At 41.6% G+C, this 14073-nt stretch overlaps 1 protein-coding gene across 2 annotated transcripts in view; it reads left to right on the forward strand.

The window, feature by feature from the left end:
- Positions 1-204: 204 nt before the first annotated feature.
- The window catches only part of parp8 (poly (ADP-ribose) polymerase family, member 8), a 404781-nt gene continuing 390912 nt past the window's right edge, over positions 205-14073 (forward strand). For both annotated transcript variants that reach the window (XM_055633843.1, XM_055633852.1), the window contains exons 1-2: positions 205-2733; positions 3234-3288. In XM_055633843.1, coding sequence (XP_055489818.1) covers positions 2643-2733; positions 3234-3288 — 146 coding nt within the window. In that variant the 5' untranslated portion in view covers positions 205-2642. The remainder of the gene's footprint in view (positions 2734-3233; positions 3289-14073) is intronic.

Raw genomic sequence — 14073 nt, forward strand, 5'->3', positions numbered from 1 at the left:
CATGTCAATATCCTACCCCCAATACCATGTGCTCTAATTCTGCACACTAATCTCTTCTGTGGGACCCCAGTTATTTACAATATATTATTGTCAAAGGCTTTTTGAAGGTCCAGATACACATCCACTGGCTCAAGCTTGATTTCCCCTTCATAATTCCATGCTTACTTTAACCAATCATGTCACTGCTTTGAATTATTGAGAACAACTTATCTTTCTGTTATTAATTATCTGCCATCACTTTCAATTAAAAAACGAGGCAAGGTTGATTAATTGTCAACAATATCTTGGAATTCAAAACAGGAAAGAAGCAGTTATGTTCATAGCAAAAGGATTTGAGTATAGGAGCAGGGAGGTCCTACTGCAGTTGTACAGGGTATTGGTGAGACCACATCTGGAGTATTGTGTACAGTTTTGGTCTCCAAATCTGAGGAAAGACATTCTTGCCATAGAGGGAATCCAGAGAAGGTTCACCAGACTGATTGCTGGGATGTCAGGACTTTCATATGAAGAAAGACTGGATAGACTCAGCTTGTACTCGCTAGAATTTAGAAGATTGAGGGGGGATCTTATAGAAACTTACACAATTCTTAGGGGTTTGGACGGGCTAGATGCAGGAAGATTGTTCCCGATGTTGGGGAAGTCCAGGACAAGGGGTCACAGATTAAGGATAAAGGGGAAATCCTTTAGGACCGAGATGAGAAAGACATTTTACACACAGAGAGTAGTGAGTCTCTGGAACTCTCTGCCACAGAAGGTAGTTGAGGCCAGTTCATTGGCTATATTTAAGAGGGAGTTAGATGTGGCCCTTGTGGCTAAAGGGATCAGGGGGTATGGAGAGAAGGCAGGTACAGGATACTGAGTTGGATGATCAGCCATGATCATATTGAATGGTGGTGCAGGCTCGAAGGGCCGAATGGCCTACTCCCGCACCTATTTTCTATGTTTCTACGTCGATAACTGAATTGTTATATAAACAGTTTGTATATTACCTGGAATAAAAGACTAATTTGAAGACAGCAATCGGATATTACAGAATGTTATCTCTTATACAATTTATAACACATGCCCCCCAAAATAGGTGAAACAACAGTAACCATCGAGAGGGGAACATGGGGAGTGGGGTAGAAAGTGAGAGAGACTGGGGGTTGACTCAATTCCCGGAAGCTTACTTTGAACCCCTATGATGCAGCTGTAAACGATCCGATCAGACCTGGCCGTGAAATTGAACCCTGTAATGTTTACAACACTCCATTCAATTCAGTTCACGCAACAACAACAAAAATGAAAACCCTGAACGAATGGAGGAGGGTGAACATAATGAGAATTAAACTGCAGGTCGCGCATTCAATTTCACAATGGTAATTCCCTGGAAAGGGAACCCGTCCCACGTGACACCAGAAGCAGGATGTGGTTTTGAATGAATGCTTTTGTGCACCTGAAGTGGATCGTTCATTCGGAGCTTCATGTGATCCACCAGCGAAGAACAAGGCAGCCCGCTGGCGTTGGCACTGCTCCTGCTCCCAGCCCTAACAGGTCTTCCCAGCTATTTCCTGTATCACGGCATCTCTGATAAGTCTATTATCGACCGCCTTTTAATTAACATCCTTGCACAGAATAGGCATTTCTAGATTTGGGTTGCCGGTGAAATTCCCTCAAGGGAAAGATGGGTTAAAAAAATCCCATTACGTCAAATTTAAAGGCTGTTTAATGGATCACAGTGTTTACAGAATGCTATCAATGAAGTGAAAGCATTCTGCCACCTTGCTACGCGAATTGTATGTGGCTACACTGATGGTTTAAATGATTACTTTCAGAATAGACAATAGGATAGAAATTGTGCAATTAAAACGACGCGTTAATTGAATCAGACCACCCACTCTCACTCCCCTCAATGCAAACCCCCTCCTCACCGATACCCCTCCCTCTCGCTCTCCCACATACACACACAGCCCCCGCAACTGTAATTTATTAGTCCCGAGTTCTGTCAGATCCGCGCTGGGCATTAGATGTCTTCGTAAGAGTGACGCTGTCACATTTCACCCCATGAACTGATGTGTGGCATCTTTTGAATTCCTACGTTCAATCCAACACTGGGTAAAAATACCGTGCGGTTTGCACACCCGCCTGGACCGACAGACTGCCCACGGGTCGGATGTTGCCGTCTAAGGAAGAACAGAAGAAAATGCAGAAGGAGTAATTGATGAAGAAATCGGTTTGAAAAAAAAGGAAGCAGCAGCGGGCTGGCGTTTTTTTTGATAGCTTTCGAAATCGCGAAGCCTTGTGGAGCAGGGTGTGTGCATGTGTGTGTGTGTGTATGTGTATGTGTGTGTGTGAGGCTGCGGCGCCCCGTAGCACACAGCACATCCCCAGTCGGAAGAGCAGCTGGATTGCTATTGTCATCTCGGACCAGCTGAGATAAAGCAGCTGCGGCATCGTCCCTGGGATAGAAGCAGCAGACCCGCGCCGAGCCCATACAGCCACCCATCTCCCGGCGTCAGCAGCCCCTCACCGTCTCCCAGTCGCACCAAACTGGGGACTCTGACCTTGGGCTGGCAAGCGGCACTGTTCGCAGGTTTGCTTTTTACTGGAAAAGGGGCGACGACAAAAAGGAAGCCAAACATTTCTCTCTCTGTTTACACTTCATGGGGATGTGTTCAAGGCAGGAGCGGATACAGACAGACATAGACAGCGTACTCCAGAGGTGCAAGGCGGACAAGGACTGCCTGTTTTCCGGTAAGAATTGCTATGAATAAAAATAAATGCATTCTAAATTATATTTTGCTGCGTTCGGTTAGTGTTAAAATGCCGACAGGAGCTGTCATTTGGATTTACACTGGGTGCATTGATATAACACCCGGGAAATGTAAAGTGAATTCTTCTGTTGTGTATTTATTGCATTAATTTACAGCATTTGGGATGGGGGTGAGACAATCGTGACTAGATATGTGAGCGCGATTGTAGCTGTTTTTTTTTCCCCTGTTAATTTCCATTGATCTGTCAATTTGCATCGAAAATTTTGTTGTCGCTATGGAAACACTTGTTGCAGAAAAACGTACTGTGCTGTAAATGGCCCGCTCCGTGAAGTGATCCCTTCGTAGACTCAACTGCAATGTGATTGTTTCCCTGAAACTGGATTATCTCATTAATCCACATTGGGCCGATTTCGCCTAACAGTATAAAATGCTCAGGTTCATTTACATTTCATGTTGACGCTGATTTTGTTCTGCTCTTAGATTTCAGATATTCCGATTCCACGTTCACCTATACATACACAAGAGGCTCGAAGAGGTAGGGGCAGAACTTTTTTATTTTACAGCCACTTTCCCCACTTAAACCCCCGCCAACAAAACATCCGTTTTTGTGTGCGGTGTTATTAAAGTAGTTCCCCAAACTTGCACGGCAGCATCCCCCGGCTATTTCTTTCAGCTAAGTTCAAGAACAATGAAAGGTGGATTATGTTGGTCAATACATCTTCATGACAGCACAAGGCGCGTTCTGATTTGCAGAGACAGCCTTGCATTTAAATACAAAAAAATGAAAAACCGAAGGCAGTTTAGGTGCATCTATTATGCAATGTGTTACAAAAATACCAGATATGGCATTCTAAATATAATGTTAATATTGAATCAAAGCTCTAATATTGGGGTTATTCTTTTATTGATTTGTTTTTATTCTGTTATCTTTGAGTAGGATTTACAGGCCTGTTATGCTGTTGCAAGTAAGAATTTCATTGTTCGGTACATGTGATAATTAAACGCGGAAGCATGCGAGTCCAGAGCTCGCCATTCATCAATGATAAATCGATACAAAATGCCAGGGCCAACAAGAATTTTTTTGAAACCTATGTTGTGATATTTGTACCTGGTTCCCCTCTACAACTTTTCAACGTTGCATCAAAACAAAACAGATTTGCTGTAGATTTTTGAAAACTGGAAGCCCAGGACTTGCAAGTCTTTCAGTTTTAACCCGAACTGCATGTCCTCCGTTGGAACCTCTATAGTTGTTGTGATTATGTGCCCGGAAGCCCAATATGTTGATCGAGCATTGTCCAAGTTCCCGTGATGGACGCAGAAACCAAAAGTTGGGAGAGAATTTGCTTAGCGTCGGGATTTCTTTTTGGTTTAATGTAGGATTAGAAGCTACGTTGCTGTTTAAAAGTGGATTATTCGCGATTGGTTTTCGACTTCAAATTGTGCAAACCGCAAAGAGGAAACAAGCTAACGTCAAAGCGCAAATAGATTTTGTAACACCCACGTTTTAACACTGAATGGCTTTAGACAATGTTCCCAGTAGCGTCAAAGAGCGCGCAATCAAAACGAAACAAGAATGAAGCAAAGAGCACTGAATCCTCGTATTTGCTAATATCCGTGAAGATAAATAAGCCTTCTTATTTTAGTGGATATGATGCCAACCCTTCCGATGCATTGCGCCTTTTGGTTAGACAATGTCTGATCGATGTCGCGGTTCCATTTACCCGCTTCTCTTCCCCATCCGTCGGGATGACTACCAAGCAAAAAGACCCATTGAGCTCAGTCTTGAGAGTTTCAATTCCTCCAAAGCATTTTTAGGAGGGAGTTTTCAGAGCACACTCCTCTTCTACCAAACATTGCATCTCAAATTTTGCTTTAGATAATCGAATTCAATTTGGGATTCCTTCAGCAGTGGAACTAATTTCCCTGCTTCTGCTCTATCAGATTCCTTTATTTTCAAGGTCTTGCTTAGGTCACCATTTTTGTAAATGTTAAATAGGATAAACTTCACCACACTACATTTTCAGCCAAATTATTATTCAAATATATTTGCACCAAAAAATAAGTATATTTCTTCCAAGAAGAGTCTAGATGTGAAACATCATCTATCCATGTTCTCCAGAAACTCTAGACACAAAAAGCTGGAGTAACTCAGCAAGACAGGCAGCATCTCTGTAGAGAAGGAATGGGTGATGTGTCGGATCGAGACCCTTCCTCCAGAGATGCTGCCTGAGCAGCTGAATTGCTCCTGCACTCTGTTCTTTTATGTATTAACCAGCATCTGCAATTCTTTTTCTACATCTCTAGTGGGATCAAAGTTGTGCTGTCTTTCTTGAAGTTGACCATTCAAAGCCCAATAGATATACAAAATAAGTATATTCACTTTTCCTTTAACAGTTTTCTTGGGATAAACGGAAACATTCCAATTAGAGAATTAGATATAAACCTAATTTCTTGCCTCCTAGCTAATATCTTTACCAATTTCCTTTTGTGTACAATGTTTTGTCTTCTGGAAGTAGGCAACACTCCAAACTTTTCACCAGCTATTAGGTTAGAGTATTGATCAAATCAAAGTGACCATAATGTCTGTGCACAAATCCGTATTGACTTTGATCAGCTTTTGTTTCTGAAAGTCTGCAGGCATACACCTTTCCTTCAGCATTTTTCTCATAGTTTACGTTAAGCTGACGACTTGGTTTTTCACACTGGCTATTTTTAAGTTGCTGAGTGATATTTGTAATTTTAAACTCTAGTTGTAGATGTGGTGTTCTGCTCCTAGAAGGTAAAGACTGGTTGAAAATATAAAATTATGAGAACTTAATTGTGCTGCCCATTGTGGTGTTACATACATGGCTTTAAAAGGCCCATTGCCTTTCTCATTCTAGATGTAGAGAGATAGAAAATGCTGCTGCTTTGTACAGCCGACAAACCTAGTGAGCTCTAAACTCCTTTGTAAAGTAAAATGTTATTAGGATTAACTAATTTCAGCCTAAACGGGTATATATTGTTTATTTAAAAAGAGTTTCAACAACTAAATAGAAACGATTCACATTCCAGGATTTTGCATTCTCCTTACTTGCAATTGATTAAAAATTTAATTATAACTGAATTGATAAAAAGCAGTATCACAGGTCACAGAAGCAATTAAAGAAAAGCTGACATAGCCCTGGGATTTATTTCTGAGGGCAAAGGATATAGAATTCAAAAGTAATAAAGTTATGTTGCATTTACATAGGACACTGGCAAGGTAATGATTAGAGTACTGTGCACAGTGTGGTCTATAATTAATAAAAAGATGCTTGTGATAGAATCCAAAAGCAATGGGTCCAATTGTTGCTCATAACCCAATAGGAAACAAGGCAGAATAATTTTGTTTCACCGTGATTATAAAGCAGAACTCGGTACCACCAAAAATGTCTGAAGAATATAGTTTAGATACTTTAAAAAAGAAATTGGTGAGTACACAATAGAATTAATAATAGAAAGATAGCTGAAGGAGTAAATTTGCCCAAGAGAATGGGAGGAGACTTGCATTGATAATTAAGTCTAGCACAGGCCTTTAGAGCTGAATTACTTGCTTTTGTGCTGAATATTTAATGCAATGTATTGTGCTGAAGATCACTTACCCAGTTCACTGTACAGTGTATTGTAACCTAAACTAGTACCAGCTTTTCCTCCTTTGCAGCACCCTCACTTCTTCCTGTAGAAGGTCCTAAATATGTCCCTCCTTGGAGAATGATATGTCATAACAATTCAGAGGGAGTTGTATTGCCAAAGTTGATAATGAGTTGAAGATGTAAGGCCCTCTCTGTGCTCTGGGTCGATGTAAATGCTTATATGATTCCATTTCAAAGATGTGTAAAATTATCCTTTGTGCCCATTTATTTATTTATTTATTTTGTCAATTAGCATTGTTAAATCTAATATCCAATCATGAATCTCCCAACCTGCTGTTTGTGGAAAGGGAGGCTGTGGTGCAGAGATTGAGCTGCTGCTCACAGCATCAAAGACCCAGGTTAGATCCTGACCTTCAGTGCCGTCTGTTTGGAGTTAGCACATTCTCCCTGTGACTGCGTGGGGTTTCTCTGGGTGCTCCGGTTGCTTCCCATATCCCAAAGACGTGCAGGTTTGTAGGTTGATTGGCTTCTGTAAAATGTCCCGAGTGTGTAGGGTGTGAAAGTGGGATAACAGAATTAGCATGAAGGATGATCATTTGCATGAAGCCTGAAGTGCTATGATTTTTTTTTCCCCCTTAAAGATTACCTTAAGCTGCTTGTGTGAAATAGTTTGGATTTGCTCTGGAAATGCATGTGTTTGGCTTAATAATAGATAATCCAAATGGCTCTCAGAAGTGAGTTCAACATTTTAGGTTTTGGTGTAAAACCACGAAGAGAAAGAGAAAATCATATTTATACAATATGTATTTTCATAGTGTGTTCAGTGTCAGCCAAGGGGTTGGAGGCAAAAATGGGTGTATCATTCAGTTGAAACTAGCCAACTACACAGCAAAGACAATTTACATAGAGAAAATAAGCCTAAAGAGCAGAGTGAAAAAAGCAAACTGGCCACTTTCTTTGTTTGTGCTAATATATTTGATCGAAGAGTGAAGTATTTTGCATCCTATGGATTTGGGTCCAAAGTATAAAGTTATTTGTAGCTTGTCGGATGAATCGGATTAAGGTGTAATTTAAGAATGCAGAAAAGACTTATGAAGGAAATTATGGATTTAAGGTATACTTGAGCAGAGTGTAGAAATAATTTTATTATGTAGTGGAACCAGATATTACTATAAATGTTGTACAGGGCAGGTAGCATGTGTGGAAAAAGATGGAACTAAAGTTGAAGACTGTTTATCAGAACTGCGAAAGAAGGAAGTTTACGTTTTTTTTTAAATCTGCATCTGACTTGGTTGATAAATACGTGGTGTGAAAAATTGAAATAATATCGATTGCTCCAGTGCTGACAAATCGATGCAGACTAAATTTACAAAAAAACCTCCATTTTCTTTTTGAGAAATGCATAAAAGACACTGTTGGCTTTTGTAAGGGTTTTTGATTTACTTAATGGAAATGAAAATACTTTGACCTGTAAGTCGCATTTTTTTTAAAGGTTTGTTATGAGGAGAATATTACAGGACATGGGACTAAAACTATATTAGATTAAAATGACTTTGTAGTATAATGTCATTTGGTGCAACAGGCCCTTCTTGGCTCTTGCATTAAACTGGGGACACGCATTGCTTCATCAATCCCCACCCACTCTCCACTATTATTTTATTTCATTCTCCCTCCCTTTACTTATTTAACTACCCTTTAAGTACATTTATGCTATTTAACTTTGCATTTCCACAGAAAAGGAATAGTACTTGAACCATTGCCACGACGAGAGGGTGGGGTCACAGCTTTGGAATAATTTAGGGAATTACCCTAGGCAGTGCTGGGAAATCAGAAGTGTTTGTATTTTGGAGGGTGAGGCCAAAATAAGCTGTAGTTCCCCTGAAGTTATCTAGTGACAACATCCTTTGGCCATGTTTGACCCCTAGCCATTGAAGTCTTCAATCTGGTGTAATCCCTTGATCTGGATGAATTTGGTTAGTGTCGCTGTTGAGAATAAGCTGATGACTTCTGTTAGCATGTTTTCAATTTTAAATGGATTGGAATCCTTTGTATGTTGTTCCACTCAGATCTTGCTAAAAGCTGACTCACTTTATGGATCAAATGTATCTGGTTGTTATCAGCCAACCTGGGGTTGGGTTAGAAGCTTTCCCACCTCTGAGTTTATTGTGGATTGTGATTGTGGATTCTAGTTCCCATCCAGAGACCTGAATGCCAAAGTCTGGACTGGCAGTTCAGTTGACTGGTGAATAAGTGCTACACTTGTAGTCTGTGGGAGAGCTAAAGATCGCACATCACAGAGTTTGAAAGAGGCTTGGCAGACAGTGGATACTCCAATGATTTATCTTACAAAGCATAGTACATTTTAGTCTTGTTTCGTTGGGGTCAGATGGGAGTAAATGCAGCCCAAATATTTAAGTAGGGAGAGGGAAAAACAGGAACCTAGCAATATGTTAGCCTACCGTTAGTGGTGGGGAAATTGCCAGAAGCCGTAATGGAAATTGTAATAACAGAACACTTTGGTGGGGGTATAAAATTATTTCATGGAACCAATATGGACTTATGACCAAAAAAATGTTTGACAACTCTGACGTTTCGTGAGAATACTAGAATAAATAAGGGGACATCAACAGAAATCATGTATTTGAATTTTCAGAAGGCATTTGGTAAAGTCTGCACTGCAGGTTGGTCAACAAGGCCAGAGCTTGTGAAATTGGGGGTAATCGATCACATGTATTGATAATTCATTATTGGACAGAAAGCAAAGTGTGGGCATTAATCTATCTTTAGTTGGTAGGCTATGACTAGGGGTTCTGCAGGGATGGATTGCTGGGGCCCCTATGTTGATGGATGAGAGGAGCTTAATATCACATTTTCGTATTTGATGACTATATTAAACTAGATGGGATTATGAATATGGAGGAGAATGTAAAAGGGGATTCACGAAGAAATGGGCAAACTAAAAAAACTCAGGATATCAGGACCGAGTGGAAGAATAAAAAATATTCAGTTCAGGGCACATAATAGAAAAGCAGACTATTTATTAAATGGTCATATTGGGTATTGTTGATGATGTTAGAAACATGGGTATACAAAGTCATAGAGTGATACAGTGTGGAAATGGGGCCTTCGGCCCAACTTGCCCATAGCGGCCAACGTCCCAGCTACACTAGCCCCACCTGCCTGCATTTGATCCATATCCTGTTCTGTTCATGTATCTGTCTAAGTGTTTCATAAATGTCGGGATAGTCCCAGCCTCAAGTATCTCCTCTGGCAGTTTGTTCCATACACTCGCCACCCATTGCATGAGAAAATTATTTCCCCTTCACATTAAACCTATACCATTTAGTCCTTGATTCACCTACTCTGTGCAACTATTTGATCTATTCCTGTCATGATTTTATACACCTCTATTAAATCACCACTCATCCTCCTGCGTTCCAAGGAACAGTCCCAGCCAACTCAACCTCTCCCTATAGTTCAGCCCCTCTAGTCCTGGTAACATCCTCGTAAATCTTCTCTGTACCCTTTCTAGCTTGACAACATATAACATGGTACCCAGAACTGAACACAATACTCCAAATGCGGCCTCACATTGACATTAGCCACTGAAGGCAAATGTGCAGATGGAACAAATGGATATAAGGACATGTATACATGGATTAGCAAACATGCATGCACATATTGGTGAATTGAATGAAGTTCTGGTCTTTTTTGAAGGAAATTGTATACATCAAATAAATAGTGCAGTGAAAATTCACCTGAATGGTTTCAGGGATGGCAGCTTTTCCAAATGAAAAGAGATTGACTTGACTGGGACTGGAGTGTCTAGTGATTTGAAGAATAAAAGGGTCTCATAGAAAATTCAAAATCCTTTAAGATCTTGACAGGATAAATGCTGAGAGGATATTTTTCTTGGCAGAACTGCTGAGGAAGATCCAGCACAATTTCAAAAGTTAGTGGTATTGACATTTCGTGTCAATTCCAAAATGAGGATACTTTCTTATACTCGGTGGTAGGTCTTTAGAATTGTCCACGCAGAGCATTGTGGAGACCCAGTAATTTTGTTCATTCAAAACAGATCATTACATTTCTGCATTTGAGAATCAAGAGTAATTTGGATATTGCTGCAAACGGTAGCAAGATGGAAGATCAACCACAATCTTAATGATTGGTGAAGCAGACTTGAAGACCCAGAGGACCATTTTCATGTACATTCCGATGCTATTGCGAAGAAGAGTAGAGGAATTGCCATGGAAAAATGAATTTCTCCAAACCTCTATTTTTGAAACAGCAGTGCTCTTTGTAGCAGCTTACCGTGTAAATATTGGTTACATTTTTCCTTGCAGTACAACAATGCACTTAATTGTTGATAAATAATAATAATAATAATATCTTTTATTGTCATTGCATATAGGTGCAACGAGATTTGGTATGCAGCTTCCATCCGATCGTCATAACTTAAACAACTAATAAAATTTAGATACCCCGAGAAACATGATTTATAAAAAAAATAAAAATAAAAAAAGAGAACAGTAAAACATTCTAAAGTGCAAAGATGTCTGTGCCGGGTCAATGTGCGCGAATACAGTTCATGGGGGTGGGGGGGGGGGACTCAACAGGGCCGGTTCAGAGCAGCGATAGCTCTGGGGATGAAGCTGTTCCTGAGTCTGGAGGTGCGGGCGTAGAAGGCCTTGTAACGTCTGCCAGAAGGTAGGAGTTCGAACAGACTATTACAAGGGTGTGAGGAGTCTTTGTGGATGCTGACGGCCTTCCTGAGGCACTGTGTGTAGTAGATGTCCTCTAATGCTGGTAGCTGTGTCCCAATAATCTTCTGCGCTCTGTGGATGACGCGCTGAAGAGCTCTCCTCTCCGCCTCCGTGCAGCTGAGATACCACACAGAGATGCCATGTGTTAATATGCTCTCTGTGGTGCAGCGGTAGAAAGTTGTCAGCAGCTGTTGGGGCAGACCAGTCTTTTTCAATGTTCTTAGGAAGAACAGTCATTGCTGTGCCTTCTTGACCAGCGCAGCAGTGTTGGTGGACCATGTGAGGCCCTCTGAAATGTGGGTGCCCAGAAACCTAAAGCTGGCACTCTCTCCACACTGTCCCCGTAGATGGAGATTGGGACGTGTTCCCCGTTATGGGACCACCTGAAGTCAATAATCAGCTCCTTGGTCTTGGAGGTGTTAAGGGACAAGTTGTTACATGAGCACCAGTCCGCCAGGTTCTGCAGCTCCGCTCTGTAGTTTGTTTCATCACCATTGGTGATCAGCCCGAACTTGACGATGGTATTGGTTCAAATGCAGGAACACAGTCGTGTGTGAAGAGGGAGTAGAGCATTAGGCTCACTACACAGCCCTGTGGTGTGCTGGTGCTCAGGGTGATAGTGGAGGACAGGTGCGGGCCCAGTCTCACTGCCTGCGGTCGCTCTGTCAGGAAATTCAGGATCCAATCACATATTGGCGGGCTTAGGCCTAGCAGGTGAAGTTTGGTGGTGAGCTTGGTGGGGATGACCATGTTGAAGGCAGAGCTATAGTCTATGAAGAGCATCCTCAGGTATGTGCCCTGTCTTTCCAGGTGAGTCAGGACAGTGTGAAGAGCCAGCGAGATGGCATCCTCTGTGGATCTATTTGCCCTGTATGCAAATTGATGATAGTCCAGTGAGGCAGGGATGCTGGATTTGATGTTGGAGAGGACCAACCTTTCAAAGCACTTAATTGGTATTGGAGTTAAGGCAACCGGACGGTAGTCGTTCAGGTTGGTGACTTTAGACTTTTTGGGCACCGGCACTATGGTAGCTGTCTTCAGGCACTTGGGGACCATTGCCAGGGATAGAGATAGGTTAAAGATCCTCGTGAATACCTCCGCCAGCTGTACAGCACAGTCCTTTAGTTTCCTTCCTTGGACTCCATCCGGGCCTACAGCCTTGCGTGGATTGATCCTACGCAGAGCGCACTGTACCTCCTGAGTGCTCAGTGTTAAGGCCTGTCCCTCCGCCATGGCCGGGGTTATTCCACTCCTGGTGGTGTTGCCAGTTTCGAACCGGGCAAAGAAGGTGTTTAGCTCATTGGCCAGTGTGATATCACCGTGGGGGCAGGCGGGGCTGCTCTTGTAGTCAGTGATGTCCCTGACACCCTGCCACATGCTTCTGGTGTCCGCGGTATTGAAGTGGTCTTCCACCCTTTGCCTGTGGATGTCTTTGGCCTTTTTTATGCCTTTGTTCAGGTTCGACCTGGCCGCCCTGTAGGCAGAAGTGTCACTGGATTTAAAGGCAATGTTGTGTGCCCTTAGCAGGTTCTGTACCTCCTGTTCATCCACGGTTTCCGGTTTGGGAACATCTTTGTTTTCTTGTCCACTGTGACAGTCTCCACACAGCAGTTGATGTAGGAGAGCACAGTGGATGTGTACTCCTCCAAGTCTGCCTCTGTACCACAGGTTGCCTGCTGTGCAAACAGGTCCCAGTCGGTGCGATCAAAGCAGTCCGGGAGTTGTAGGGTGGCATTCTCGGGCCATATTTTGACTGTCCTTATTGCAGGTTTGGTCTTGCGGATGAGGGGTTTGTATGCAGGCAGTAGAAACAGTGAGAGGTGATCGGATTGCCCCAGGGATGGGCAGGGGAGAGCTCTGTAAGCATCCTTGATGTTGGTGTACACTTTATCCAGCGTATTAAGCACATTAAGTTATTATAAAAGGCAGTGTATAAATGCACATCTTTTCAAAGCTGATTAACCTAAGCTCATGGAAAATTAGTTAATTATTTATGTACTTTCTGCTTATGAATAGTAGAAATAACTTTGCGAAGTATGAGAAATCAAGCTGCCTTTTGAAAGTAGACAAAAATGCTGCAGAAACTCAGCGGGTGAGGCAGCATCTATGGAGTGAAGGAAATGGCAACGTTTCGGGTCAAAACCCTTCTTCAGACCTTCATTTTGAAAGTAGTCTTTTATAAAGTACAAAATAATAATCTTGCAGCAATTCTTGTGTTGAGTTCATTGCTCGTTTGAGAGTAGCCTTCATTTTCCTGTCTTTTGGGGGAAGCCACACATCTTAGTGAATACTTTTAGTTTAATTTATGTGTACTGATATGTGTACCATGGTACACTAAAAAGCTTTGTTGTACATACTATTCCATTGGATTAGATAATACAATCAAGCCAAACGAGTACCATACAATAATAGTACAAATTGAAGTATTGTGGTTGTTTGGTTTAGGGATACAATGCAGAAAAGGGCCTTTTTGAATCACCGAGTCTGTGCTAACTAGTGATCCCCGCACACTAAAACTATCCTACACACACTAGGGACAATTTTAAGTTTATACCAAGCTCATTAACCTACAAACCAGTATGTCTTTGGAGTGTAGTTCATTTAAAAAATTAAAAAAAAGTCTGCAATAAAATGTTCTGAACAATCCACATGACAACATTTCTACTAGGTCTGCGCTGTCTCCCCCATCTTTTCTATTTTACTTTCAAAATCATTTATAAATTGTTTCTTATGAGCAAATTCTATTAAATTTCTTTATCTCCATTTGATACATCTGAGTTATCTTGGCCTCTCTTCATAATTATAGCTTTTCTCCCCTTGCCCTCCAAACTCTGAATCATCCAACTGTCCGTGCGATACATATTCTCCATGGCTTCTCGTTGACTCATCCAAAGAAGGACCTTCAACCTGAGACAATAACTGGTCACTTTCCACAGATGC

The sequence above is a fragment of the Leucoraja erinacea genome, chromosome 1, assembly GCF_028641065.1.
Source record: "Leucoraja erinacea ecotype New England chromosome 1, Leri_hhj_1, whole genome shotgun sequence".
NCBI lineage: Eukaryota > Metazoa > Chordata > Chondrichthyes > Rajiformes > Rajidae > Leucoraja > Leucoraja erinaceus.